Source organism: Phascolarctos cinereus, unplaced genomic scaffold (assembly GCF_003287225.1).
Source record: "Phascolarctos cinereus isolate Bilbo 61053 unplaced genomic scaffold, phaCin_HiC Scaffold_9;HRSCAF=440, whole genome shotgun sequence".
Classification (NCBI taxonomy): Eukaryota; Metazoa; Chordata; class Mammalia; order Diprotodontia; family Phascolarctidae; genus Phascolarctos; species Phascolarctos cinereus.
In genome coordinates, this window is record NW_027556402.1 from 258,390,029 (window position 1) to 258,404,125 (window position 14,097).

Genomic DNA, 14,097 nt, shown 5'->3' on the forward strand with positions numbered 1-14,097 from the left:
CCCACAGTCCAGCCCTTCCAGGACTCTCCACCTACTGGCCCCCCTGCCCCTGGAAGGGGGGCCCTCCCTTCCCAGCTCAGCCTGTTGCATTTGTGCCAAGGCAAAGAGCCCCTTCCGCACCGGCAGTGACATTCCCCTCGACCCTCCTCAGCCCCGTCTGCCTCTCTGTAATGCACCGAGGTTATCTGTGGGTAGGTCCCGGCCGAGCGTGTCTTAATCCCTGTCTTACACCCGGCCCCTGCACCTGCACACCTCGGCCAGGAGAAAAGAGCAGCGTCGCCCTATGACTTTTAATATGTGCAAGGGGCTCTCTTACTGAAGGGCTTAAGGCTGATTTTCCAGATGAGGAAACAGGAGGGATGGTGGCCCAGGGTCACCCGTCTTGGGAGTGGAATTGGAATCACAGCCTCGTCAGCAGGGTTGGGGCTGAATGGATGTTTGCCAATGCTTCTGGGTTCTAGAGGTTCTAATCCTGTTGCCCCACTAGATGCTGCAGCATAGGGGAAGGAGAATTGAGCTCGGAATCCTGAGACCTGCATTCGAACCCTCTGACACCTCATTAGCTACAAGGCCCTGAGCAAGTCCCTTCACCCTTCCAGGTCTCAGTTTCTTGCTTTGTAAAAACAAGTGGTGTGATTCTTGTACGGTGTGCCTTGAAGGGGTATAAAAGGAAGCAGGAAGTAGAGTCATTGGACACCCCAAGGGGCGGGGGTCTGGGGGCTGGCAGCCGGTCAGGACAGCGGCTCTCTGGGGGGGGGAGGGACGGGACGTGTCAGCCAGTGCCCAAGCGGCAAAGGATCCTTCCTGACGGCTCGGGGTGGGGGTGGCCGGGCCCCTGGGCTGCAGTGCAGACTCGCCCTTGGCCTTGCTCCTGGCTTCTGCAGGCCTGAAGCCTGCCAGGCTGGCCCAGGAGGAAAGAGCACACACGAGGACTTGTGAGCAAAGAGCTCTCTGGCTGGGCTGCAGCCCGAGAAGCCTCTCGTCTGAATGTTTTAAAGAACTTCATCGTCACTCCCAGGTTCCAGACGCTCCAGCCAAGCTCCCTGTCCGGGGATGCTAGCAGCCTCTTGAGATCAGCCCTGTGCAACCCCTTGGGTGCGAGGGGATGGTAATTCACAGCCTGGGTGAGTCAGGATCTAGAAAGATCTCGCCAGCTGGAATCCAATCCAGCCAAATCTAAGATTAAATTCACTAGAGAATGCCACCTCACAAAATCAACTTCATAAATTTGAGATGGGAGAAGAGTGGGTAGGTGGGCAGCAGTCTGGAGGAATCCAGGAGTCTCAGCGGGCTGCAAGCAGCCAAGAAAGCAAATGAGATCTTGAGTTCCATTAAGAGGGAAGGAGCTTCCAAGAACGAGATGGTGGGAAGCTGGAGACGTCCAAAGGAAGGCACCCGGGCCGGGGAGGGTCCTTGACTCTGCCTGGGAGGGTCAGTTGAAGGAACTGAGTATATTTAACACAAAGGGGAGGCACATAACTGTGGGGCTATGAAAAAAACAAAACTTCCTAGTCAGCGACCTCAAATTAGGACATGCTGCTTTGGTTGTCATGGGCTCTCCTCTGCTAAGTCTGGGTGACTGGTCCCTTGACAAGGATGATAATAATAATCACCAAAAAAAAGAAAAAAGTAATGGCTAGCACTTATATAGCACCTTAAGGCTGCCAAAGTGTTTTAGAGATGGGGAAACTGAGGCAGAGTGGTGAAATGACCTGGGGCCGGAGAGCTGGTAAAGGTGTGAGGAAGGACTTGAATGTAGGTCTTCCTACAGGACTCCCCAAGTCACGGTTCCACCTAGCTGCCCATGTTGTTAAGGGGGCTCATTTCCAGGAATGACCTGGATTAGCTGCCCACAAAGGTCCCTTTTAAACTTTAAAGCTGTCCAATTCTGTGAATCTTTTATTTTATGGTTGAGGAAATCGTCCCTAAAAGCAGAAGGAACTAGTCCGAGATCACACATGACAAAACCAGATTTTGAAATCACATCCTCTGAATCGGTCGGTGTTTCTCTCATTGAACTAGCATTTGTCCAGGCCAGTGCAGGCTTGGGAGTGTAGGTCACGTAGACTGTGTCCCAACAGCAAACTAAGCCAAACCTTGAGCCACACTCACCCTCATTCTACAGCTCTGGTCCACACCTCTGCCAGGAAGGGGGATGGCTCACTGTATTGCTCAGTGTGGATGGGTGGACAGATCGTGACTCATTCTCCTGGTTCCACTCAGATTTCATTAGTCCATGGGATGGCCCTTTGTAATTCTTCATCTTCCTCACTTCTGGAGGCACTTAGGGTGATAATATTCCGTCCATTCACATGCCGCAACTTGTCCACCTATCCAGCAATGCACAGGCATTTTTGTTCACTTCAGCCCCACCCAAGTTCTGCTATATGTTTCTTAGGTATGGGACCTTTCCCTGTCTTTCACCTCTGCAGTATATGCTGACTCCTGGGATTGCTGCGGACAAAACCCAGTGACTTCTCTTGTCTAATTCCAAAATCAGAGCTTCCAAAGTGCATCAGCGTGACCATTTGTCCTCCCACAGCCGCTAACCTTGACTACTCACACCTTCGCCCATCTGATGGGCGCAAGGGAAACTCAAGTTGGAATTTTTATTATTAGTGAGCTAAAGCATTTTTTCATATGGTAGTTTATCGTTTGCATTTCTTCTTTTGAAACCTGCCTGTTTCTATCCTTTGACCACCTATCTCTTGGAGACTTGCTCTTACCCAGAGATCTTTCCCAAGGGACCACCTCCCACACAGATTTGTGGGCCAGCACCCAGAATTCGGGAACAGGACAGCCAAATCTGGCCCAAGGGCAGACTCATCATGTGGACCATGCAGGTGATGATAAGACTTGAGCTTGCAGCCCAGAAGGGATGCTAAAATTAGCTGGTTAATGAGTGCCCTCCAGAGAAGAGGCAGGTTTCAGCAAGCAATGCCATTTCTTTAAAAAAAAAGGGGATTCATCTCTTTTGTTTTCTACATCACCCACATTTTTCCAGTCTTCTCCCTCTCCTTCTCCGAGAGCCATTCCCCCATTTAAAAGACAACCACCCACCCAGGTTAACTACACCAGCCAGCACAGTGAAAACCCAGGAACAGTGACACCAAGCTAGGTCTGATTTTAAAACTTTTATTTTCAGTATAGTACAATCTGTGGTGGTTGAAATGCTTGCACACAAAACTCAAATAAAAGTTCAGAGTAAAAAAGAGCTCAAGGGTTACCCCAAAGGGTCATTTAATACCTATGGACATTTCACAGCGATTCTTCTCCTCCCCCATTTCTCAGCACAGTCCACTGGTCACCCCAGTCACGGCACTAGTGGGGTACCATGAGGGGAAAGTGGGGGCATGGAAGCAGCTGGGGCTTCTTAACCTTTACAAGGATTCCCTTCCCACCCCACAAATGGTGGGAGGAGGAGGAAGACCAAGTATTCTCACTGCCTTGCCCACCACACAGGAGGGTCTAGGCTGGGGGAGGCCTGGGGCATTGCAGGAGAGTTGTACCACACCCCATCAGCTGGTGGAAGCCCGTGTAAACTACCCCCAGCCCTGCGCCCCTCTGGCCCCCTCCACTGGCAGCCAGCAATTGGGGGAAGGGTTCTTTCCAGTTCCAGTAAGATGCCTCTGGATAACAAAGCATGTACACCAGTCACAAGGAAGCTACCGTGTGAGTCGAAGTCAAAGCGCTTTCTTGAGGACTGGCGATTTGGACCCAAGGGTTGGACCAGTAGTGTCTTGGAGCTGCAGGCAGGGACGCTGTTGCCGGCTCCTGGTTCCTTCTGCAAGCTAGTAGTGTCTACAATGCATGGCCACTGCCAAACGTCCTGGCCACAACCTTTACCAGCATATTTAAAAAAATACATACCCACAAAACAATGAGAACCAGCTCCCCCCCCGCCCCCCCCAGAATGCTGCTCACTCCTGGGGTGTGGGGGCTCTGCCCCCCACCCGCTGGAAGGAGGAGCAAAGGATGATGAGGCACTCAACTCTTGCCATCTGGTTTGCCTCCCCATCTCATGTCAAAGACTCCCAGCGAAATCGTCAACGAGATAGGAAATACACATCGCTCGACTTTTAATAAGTCTCTGTAGTCCCACACACATTGGTGTTCCCAGGGAAGGCGGGCCAAGCCTCCCTGGCTGCAGGTGCAGGAGTCAAGCACAGAGGAGAAATCCCGCCCAGCTGCTCTCTTCACACAAACAGTGCAGGGACCCCCCTGCTCCAAGGCTCTGAGGCTCACACACCGAGCTTCCTCTTCTGGTCGAAATAGGCATCAAACCTGGCTAGAGCGTAGTCCTAAGGGGAGGAGCACGGGCAGGCCTCAGGGACTGGGGCCCCCACACAGGGGTGGGGGCAGAGGCCTTGGGGTGGCTCTCCTCTCTCTCATCCAAAGAGGAAGAAGTGGGAAAGGAGAGCTCAGGGCCAGAGCACACGCCCACTGCCATCACCGTGATCACTAAGGAAGAATGGGGGGCAGCTGTGGAGAACTTTCTAACAAGATCTCCCAAAGATGAACGGGCCTCCGTGGAAGACGGCAGCATGTTCCCCCCCGCCCGCCACTCCCCCCTCCAGGGTCTCTCAGCGAAGGCAGAGTGGGACATCCAAATGCACGCCATCTGCCCTTCCAGCACCTCAGATGGCCAAGGGATGCAGCCTGCGCCGACCACCAGGCTCCTGAGACAGGGCCAGCCTCCTCTGGGCCACCTCGCCACGAGAGAGGGAGACAATCGGACAACCTGCCAGGCACTGCCTTTAAAAGCTCAACCACTCCCTCCATAACTTCTTGGTGGGGTGAGGGGCTGGCGAGAACAGAGGAGAAAATTATACGACACATACCATGTACCCAAACTCAATAGATGAAATTTTGGCTTGTACAATTGACCAAAGTCCCCAGAAGAAATGGGACGCCAAGGCAAACCTATAACGGCAAATCAGAAGCAAGAAAATATTGTGAGAAACATGTTCTAGAACAGGGTGGCGGTCACAGCCCACGTCCAAAGGTGTGGTTAAGGTTTCCCACATACAGACTCCTCCGGAATGGTGAATGCCCATCAGATTCGTGTCCGTGTTTCCAGAACTGAGGCTGTCATGCCTGATCCTGACAGACACCAGGACCCCAGCTGACTAAAGCAGCCGATGCTACTGGGTGGCATGCCCCCCACCCTGCAGGTCCAGAGGAAAAACTTGGGAGGGGTGGTGCAGGCTGCAGGACACAGGGACACACACTCTTCACTGAACAGAAAAGAAAACAAGTATGGCTGTCTCGCCTTACCCTTGCTAAAGCAATGCCCAAAGAGGTTCACTTTCTCTCAGTCTTGGGGAACCCTGTCTTTTGGTGGGCATAAGGGTCTGGGGTCAGTGTGCCAGGTGAAAGTGCTCTAGCCAGAATCCTCCATCAAAGCAGAAGGCAAAGGAAGCTGGCTGGCTAGGTGGGTCAGTAACCTCAAGAGGAAGGCACTCCGAGGGCTAGAGGGGCCGCTGTCCCATCCGCTGGGGAACAGGTCAGGAGGGCAGGGGACAGACTCACCTCTCTTTCTCACTCCCACCCAGAGCATCTGCTTGCACTACTAAGTTGTTACTGCTCTTTCCTTCACAGGTGTAGTGGTTGTTTTTTTTTTATTGTTTTTGCGCAGTGGATGTAGTTGAATTTGCAAAAATTAAATGCCTATTATTATGAAAGCGATTTCAGGACTCACGATGAACTTGCCACCCTCCCCGGGGAGAAGGGGGTGGCCAGGGTGCTCCTGTGGGGGAGGGGTGCTGCTAAGAAGCTTTCTCATCCTCTCTCTCAAGATGGACACAAAGAGGAAGAGGAGGCCGTGAGGCTGCCTGTTCTCCACACAACTGAGCTTTCTCAGATCCATCGCTTCTCCTCCTCAGTGTCCCTCTCTCCAACTTCCGCCCCCGCTCCTAGTCCCTATTCCAACCTAGGAAATCGATGGCACCTCCATCTGGGTAGAGGGGCTGAGATGAGGCAATACTGGACACAGGTCAATGAACTTCTAACTGGGGCAGAGGCAGGGTCACAGACAAAGTCAGAAGGCCCTGGTAGCTTTCTGAGCGCTCCCCTCTGGTCCAAGAAAGCCACCTGATCCTCCGTTGACTGTCCCTACAAGGCCACTCCTTACCGCATAGCCTTTTCCCAAGCCTTTGTTGTCTTGACAAAATGTCCCATTCCAGGGAACATCCTAACACAGAAGATGTCTGGAGTAAAGACTCAAAGCAAGGTTTCAGGTTTTCTACAGACAGTCTTACCTGATCCCAAAGAGCCTGCCAACTACTTAGTTCTAGTCTGCCAGCAGCAGGGCTCCGCCACTGACCAAGCTCTGACCAGTGCCTGACAGCGGACCAGGAAACACGACCCTGCCTCGGCCGCAGGGCCAAAGGGGCCAATCACGTCCACCTGTGCAAGCCCGAGGCCCCACAAGCCCCACGCAGAGACATCTAGAACGGCGGACAACAACAAGCACGAGCCGTCCCCATGCAACCAAAAAGAACCGTCACCTGTTGATCTCCACCAACATCTCTTCCTCCATTCTGGACTTCTCTTCGTGGCTGAGGTTTTCAAATCCATTGTGGAAGGCAGCCAAATAGTTAGAAATAAAATGAAGCTAAAAAAAAGAAGAAAGAAAGGGACCAGTCACAAACAGGACAAGTGAATATGTGCATGTGGCTTGATGGAGCCAGAGGCCCGAGGCCCTGCTGTCACCAGCTACAGGACCTGTGAGCTCCCCTCACTTAACATGACGACACACAACGGGGTCGCTGTAACTTTCAGCCATTATCGGGTGAGAATGAGCAAAGAAAGCTGAGTGAGAGAGTGAAGGAATTCTTAAAAACAGCCCCTGACTGCTGCGTGCACACGCTGCCTCTCCCGTAGAACGTGAGCTCCTTGAGGGCAGCGACTGGTTTTGCCTTTCTGCACCCCTAGGGCTCAGGACAGTTTCTGGCACACAGTAGGTGTCAAAGTAGAGTATGGATACAACTAAAACATAATGCAACAATGAATCATCAGTTTAAAGCACCAGAAGCAACGGAGACAGAACAGAGAAACTGTACCGGGTGTTCTGGGAAATTTCCTCAAATAAATGACACATTCAGAGAAACTAAGGAAGACCTGAAAATTCAAAAAAAAGTCACACGAAAATGAAAAGAACACGAGATGAAGATAACAATCGATCCCTGCAAACTGCAGCAGCCTCCCTGCTGTGGGAAAAGCCGCAGCACCCCGTAAACGAAGAGAGGGCACGGCGCTGGCTGGAAACCCTGAGACCCAGGTGACCGAGCTGCAGGAGCTGGTCTCCCGGAGCAGTCTCAGGATGACCAAGAACACTCCAGGCTAATCAAAAGGGTGTCTCAGAGCTGCCAAGAAGCCTCTATCAGGGCTCAGCTACAACCTTGGCTCTAAGAGGATCCCAAGCTCCAAGGGATCTGGGAGGCTGACCCCATACGTTCGTGCATATGTTAAAAACACTCTGGACATAATATTGTGACAAGTCCCTTCACTTCCTGGCAAACAGAGGGAGAAGAAATGGGGACAATGTCAGATTTTTATGTTCTTGGGCTGCAGAGACTGCAGCCACGAAATTAAAGGACACCTGGTCTCTGGAAGGACAGCAGGCTAAAGAACAGAGGCGTTGCCTCGCTGACGACGGTCTGCACAGTCAGAGCTAGAGTTTTTCCAGTAGCAACGTGCTGCTGTGACAGCTGGAGGGTAAAGAAAGCCGAGCACAGCAAATCAACACCTTTGAACTGTGGTGCGAGAGAAGACTTCTGAGAGTCCCTCGGACAGCAAGAGATCAAACCAGTCCAGAACATGAGACTCACTGGACAAGATGGATGGATGCTGTCACGGAAGCAACGAGCGTGAGCTGGGACAGATGTTGTGAGATGGTGCAGGATCGAAGGGCCTGGCTGCTGTGGTCCACGGGGTCACAAAGAGTCAGACATGACTGAACAACAACAAAAAGCTATTTAAAGTAAACTGGCCATGAAGTCTTTGGGAAGAGAGACGTCTTCCAGCACGCTGAGCCACAGCCAGACTTCAGAGACTGCTGCTCAGTTCGTTGGCCTCAGGCAGTCCCGTCCCAGGGCCACTGAGGCAAGGCTGCAAACCCAGAAACACAGCCCGAGGCCTCAGGTATCCTGATGGATTCCAATGCCATTTCCCAGTTGAAAACACGAAGCTGGACCGGCCCCCCGCCCAGGGCCAGGGCCCTCTACAGCAAGCAGCAAGAAGAAGCACCCCTGAATCTAGGCATGAGCCTGGTCCGCAGGTGGGCAAACCTGCGACGCTTCACCACATTGCACACGTTCTGGGCCAGCCTTCACCACACCCCTGCTCCTTCCTCAGCACTGTGCCCTCCTCCCTCCAGCGGGATGCCAAGGACATCCCACGTCCTCTTCTGCCCCAAGGGCTTGCCTACACTACTCCCTTTTCTCCTGGCAGCTTTTATGCTCAATGTCACCTTTTACCCGCGGAAACATCTTGTCCAAACACTCAACAGGAGGAGGATCACGAGGGACTCAACACCCTCATAGAGGGCTTCTTGGCTTCAGGGGAAGAGAAGATGGTGGGGCAGCCCACTAGAGGGCAGCATGGAGCTGGACCCTGGCGCCGGGCACTTAATTTCCAGCTTCAACGCCCCTCCCTTCTCCCACCAACTGGCCACACAGAAACACAGCGTTCCGTGGCCCAGTCCACACCCTCTGCCAGAAGCAGGATTCTTTCTGCACTAGCCCTGAGGGTTGGAGCACCCGAAGTGGGTCCTCTGCCCCACAGTCACTCGGCAGGCGAATGCCTGACAGGTCCGGTGCTGGTGTGGTGGGCACTGACTGACCCCAAGGTCATTCTCCCTTATGTGGAGCAGTGAGCACGAGTCCAGACTGCCGCCCTCCTCCCCAGTCGGATTACACATTCTAAGGCTCCCCTCACAAGTCTGAGTGTGCTTCAGGCTGTCCAGGACAGGAGGGCTGAATCAATCAAGCAATACGCACTGCTCAAAGGGCCTCCTACACACCAAAGGGCAGAGGCAGCTGCTTCTGGAGTGAACAGCCCCTTCAGGATGGGGCAGTTACAGCTGTGTCCATAGGGGGACAGAGAAATGAGAGGGTGAGAGGAGGACCATGGGGGCAATCTGCAGAAGACCGGACAGACTGGCGCCCAGAACACACCCAAAGGGCTGGTCCTGGTGAGGAGACGGGCCCCTTCTTCATCCGAGCCTGGTGTAGAGGAGGTGCTCACCGTCCCTTCACAGGAGCTGAGCTCGTGCCACGTGGGGCACACGCTTGCGCTCTCTCTCTCGCTCGCTCGCGCGCTCTCTCTCTCTCTCTCTCCTCTCTCTCTCATTTTGGACACCGGGCCTCTGGCTGCTGGCTCCTACTCGGGCTGCAGTTCACTCGAACTTCCTGTCTTACCTCGGTCTCCTTTTGGAATCTCAGACATTCACTGAGTGCCCGCTGGACACAAAGGCCCATCTGGTCACCACACCGCTGGCAGGCCCAGCAGCACAGAATGTATGGGATGAGCACAAAGTCCCTCCTGGGGGCCGGCCGTGCATGATGTGCCCAGAGGGCCTCGGGGCTCCTTCCCGCTACCACGGCTTTTAAGTGCATAAAACCATAATCATAGGATTACAAAGGAAACTCACCCCCCCTGCTTTTCTCCGGGCATCTGAGTTCTCTCATAACCACAGAAAAGTCAGGCTCCCTACAGCACACACTCTCTCCAAAAGCCCCTTGCTGCGTCCCAGAGTGGGACGATGCCTAAGACACCCACCTCCCGTACTTGGCCCCCTTCCAGAGCTAGCTTGTGCAGGATTCTGCGGGGAAACATGTCTGTCTGCTTACAGCTGAGGTGACCAACACCTATGGGCAAAACCACTCAAGAGGTGGACATACCTGTTGTTTCTTGGTGGGGTACTTCAGGATGTTGGCTTTGAAAAAGGGGTACTTTTCATAAGTGTAGTCATACATCCACTCACAGAAGTGATTCCCGATGTCAAAGCCTCTGCAATAAGAAAATACATTGCCATGCTCAGGATATGGCAGATGAGCTGTCATCTGGCTGGTCCACAAAGAGCTCTTTTGGGTCACAAGACCCCAGACGTAGGATGCACCCCTCTCATTTTACAGACAAGGAAATTGAGGCCCAGGCATGAGAAGCACCCGGCCCAAGGTCACCCTGGTGAGACGGGACACCAGTCCTCTGGCTCCCCGTGACATGGGCTAAGGGCTGGTGGGGAACGTGGACCACAGAAATCCTCCCACCTTTCATATTGGGTGATAGAGTGGATAGAGTGCCAGGACTGGAGTCAGGAAGACCCAAGTTCAGATCTGGCCTCAAAAACTTACTGTGGCAAGCCACTTCACCCTGTTTGCCTCAGTTTCCTCATCTGTCAAATGAACTGAAGAAGGAAATGGCCAAGCACACCGGCATCTCTGACGATCAACAGCGGAGGTGAATCCTGCGCCAGCACTGCACCATCTAAGCCTGGCAAGCGCACCCTCTCTCTGGCACCATTTGCCTGTGTGCGGACTTACGCAGCTGTACAACAGTGTAGAGGCAGCATTTCTTACGAGAGCCAGAACATTCTGTTTTATCTATCTATTAACACTCAGTCAACTGCTTCCCCCACATTTGCTTCTTAGGAATGCAGAGGTATGTACGGAAGTCACAGTCTCATTAAAAACCAATGTTGAAAATTATCTTTACATGTAACTGGAAAAAAAATAAAATACTATTAGGGAAAAAACCAAAACATCCTTAGGAACAGCAGTGGGATCATCTGATCAAAGATTATATTTTCTTCTAGCTCCCATTATATGATTGCAGATTGCTTCCTAAAAAGGCTGGTCAGAACTGGGAACTGGTGCAGCGTGTGTACTGAGCATTCAACTTTGTCCTTTTTTTATTACTATTTTTACCAACTGAATGGGTAGAAGATGATCAAGAGTTCTTTTATTTTACAAAGTAACGTGCGCCATTTTTTCAAACAGTTATTGACAATTCATATCTATCTGAAGAAATGCTATTGCTATCCTCTGACCACTTGCCTGTTAGGAAACGCCTCACAAACCTGGGTCAGTTCCTGGGATTTGGGGTGTCTGATTTCTTAGAAACGTCTGCTCTAGATCTCCTCCCCAGTCATCATCTTTCCTTCTTATTTTGGGTTCATTGCTCTGTTGCTGTGCATTTCTTTTCTGTTTTACATAACTAAACTCACCAATTTCGTCTCCATTTTCTTGAAGTCATGACTGGTTAAAACTTCTACCTACATTTGTGAAAGAGATAACTTTCTATTCTCTCATTTTATTTTATTTTTTTTTGTCTTTTAGGCAATGGGGTTAAGTGACTTGCCCAGGGTCACAGAGCTAGTAAGTGTTATGTGTCTGAAGCCAGATTTGAACTCAGGTCCTCCTGAATCCAGGGCCGGTACTCCATCCACTGTGCCACCTAGCTGCCCCCCTATTCTCTCATTTTAAAAAATGACGTGCCTTTCTGATACCTACATCCCTGACTTGATTAAAATTTATTACGGTCTACGGCATAAGATAATGTTCTAGTTCTTTTCCCCTCCCCAAGAAACTGTCAAGTTTCCTTAGAACTGTTTTTGTTGAAAAACGAATCCCTCCCTTTCCCCAGAAATGAGCACTCTCCAGCTCAAACATTACAGTTTTCAATCTCACTTCTCTCTCCCACTATCTTTAAAACTACTTTTAACATCATAAAAACAAAGGATGGTCCACACCAACAGCTTTTCTCTCAGCCTGTCCTCCACCAGGCTCCCTAGCCTGGCATAACATTACAACTCCCCTTGCCCTATGAACCCACCCCAGAGAAGTTGCTCAGGCTTCCTGATTTATCCATTCAAGAGGAATTTCAAAACAGTCAAACAGCAGGCAGACCACGCAGCAGCTGAAAGGTCCATTGCACACATCACCTGTAATTGTAACTGCTGTATTCAAAGTCGATGAGCATCAGCTTCTGCTTTTCCCAGTTCTCCCCACCTTCCAGAAAGAGGATGTTCCCTACAAGAGAATTGGCCCCACAGACCTTTTACTGAGAAGCATGACCCCTCGGTCAAAGTGCAACCCAGCAGACAGTCACTGGGTGGCATGGTCTCTTCTTCCTCCTCGAGATGAGGAACCCAGGGCCAGCCACTGGAGGCCCTTCCACTGGGATCCTCTTACTATGCTAACCTTAATGCAACATCTCGATAGCAGCCCACAGATGTCACCACCCTAGAGTCCCCCAGACACGCGTGGACAGGGAGGAATGAGAGCCCAACGCCAGACCGCAATGCCCTGTTCTGGTTTCACATCCTTGTCCCACCCAGTAACCAATGTGTGGTTCCCAACTGGTGGCTTACGTAATAGAAGGCTGTTGGACTAAAGGCTGTACCAACCACGATTTGGCAGCGATGGCCGGGAGACATGGGGCACTCATGCTAATACTAATAACAAGGACCAATGGCACCACGGGGCCAATACATTCTGTAGCAGGGTTATTGGAGGAAGGGCTCAAACATGTATTCAGCCCCCACTATGGGCCAGACACTGTGCTAAGCACTCCACAAATACAGTCTCAGTTGATCTTCACGACAACCCTTCTAGGGGTTTTACAGCTGAGGAAACTGAGGCAGACAAGTGAAGTGACGTAGCTGGGGAGTGCTGAGGCTGGATTTGAACCCGGGTCCAGTGCTCTGTGCCCTGTGGTGACCCCCAGCTGCCTTCACTGTCTATTTGGGTGGGATTTGTGAGTTCCTTTAGTTTTAAATGCATTGGAGTGGTTTTCTGTCATGTCAGGGTTAGTGGTTCCCTGAAGGGTGAGTCATCTGTGGAGAAGCAGGTGCACGAGATCACACCCACAACCAACCTTTCACAATCAAACCCCCCCATGAGGTGACCACAGGACGGGGAGAGGTCTGCCCCACCCTCACCCCCAGGCATCGAGCAGCATTATGGGCTTCCTACCTTCTTGGCAGTCATTATGGCAAAACACCACCGGCGACGACGTTGACTCCAGCAAAGACCTGGAAGAGGACGCACTGCTCAGTATCACGCACATGCGCTCAGCGAACAGGCGTCCAGCGCGTGCTTCAGAAGCTCGAGGCAGGAGGGAAGGGGCTGGACGCCACCTGTGCAGGCCGCAGACGAGCACTCGTCTGCGCACCTCCTCCTCCCTCGCCAAGCCCTGGGCCAAGCCGGGAGGTCTAGCCCCGGGGTGCATCTCAATGTCTCCAGCAGCTTCCCAGCCCACAAACTCTCTTCCACCGTTTGGCTGGCTCCTAAAACAGACTTCCTCTAGAAAGCTTCCACAGCTTATGGGACGGCTTAGAGAAAAGGTGTTTTGTGATGTCTGGAGATGGGACTCTGCCAGTTGTGCCCAGGCAGCACGCGGCAGCCCTGTAAGCCTTTGGAAGACGCCTCTCTGGGTGCTCCCCTTTGCTCCCTAAAAGACCAGGACAGTGTACCAGCATGGAGGTGGTGAGTGTCGGTGATCTTGCTCGTGTATTGAGTTTCATCCAGTGACACAGAGAACCCACGTAGGCCCTCCCAAAAGGTGGCCACGGAGCGGGTGCCCTCCTCCTTGCCTCTGACACAGCGATGGTGCCGCACCGACAGAGCACGCCATCCTTCCCTCTTGACAAGGGACCATCTCCTCGTCTTCCTGTCACATAATCCAGCCCACCTCCTATTCCTTGTTCAGCCCTGGGCTCGGCTCACTGCCCACTGGCACTGCCAGACAAGGCGTAAAGAGTGTCCATCCAGATGTGTGGTGAAACCTGGTCAAGAGAGCCTGTTCCTGCCCTTGGCCTTTGCTGCGTGGATGGTGGCAGGTCTTTTGGGAGACCTGACACAGTCTTGGGGCAGAGGACCAGGCTGCACCTCCCTAGCCCTGCACTCTGCACTGGGTCTCCTTCAGTCCAGTGCTGAGGACACGCCTTCTGTGCCTCCCCAGATGTTCAGATCAGAGGCCATGCAACAGGGTTCTTGGCCCTGAAGGCACTACTAAGGCGGCCTTGTGTTCTCCTCACGGAGTCCAGAGCCTTTTCCAAAGCAAACAATGGGATCTCACAGGCTCTACGTT

At 52.3% G+C, this 14,097-nt stretch overlaps 1 protein-coding gene across 1 annotated transcript in view; it reads right to left on the reverse strand.

Moving 5' to 3' along the window:
- Positions 1-3,121: 3,121 nt before the first annotated feature.
- Positions 3,122-14,097, reverse strand: part of CHKA (choline kinase alpha) — a 47,792-nt gene continuing 36,816 nt past the window's right edge. Inside the window, 6 exon segments of the mRNA XM_020968219.2 lie at positions 3,122-4,301; positions 4,842-4,923; positions 6,510-6,616; positions 9,906-10,014; positions 11,948-12,035; positions 12,981-13,039. Coding sequence (XP_020823878.1) covers positions 4,242-4,301; positions 4,842-4,923; positions 6,510-6,616; positions 9,906-10,014; positions 11,948-12,035; positions 12,981-13,039 — 505 coding nt within the window. The 3' untranslated portion in view covers positions 3,122-4,241.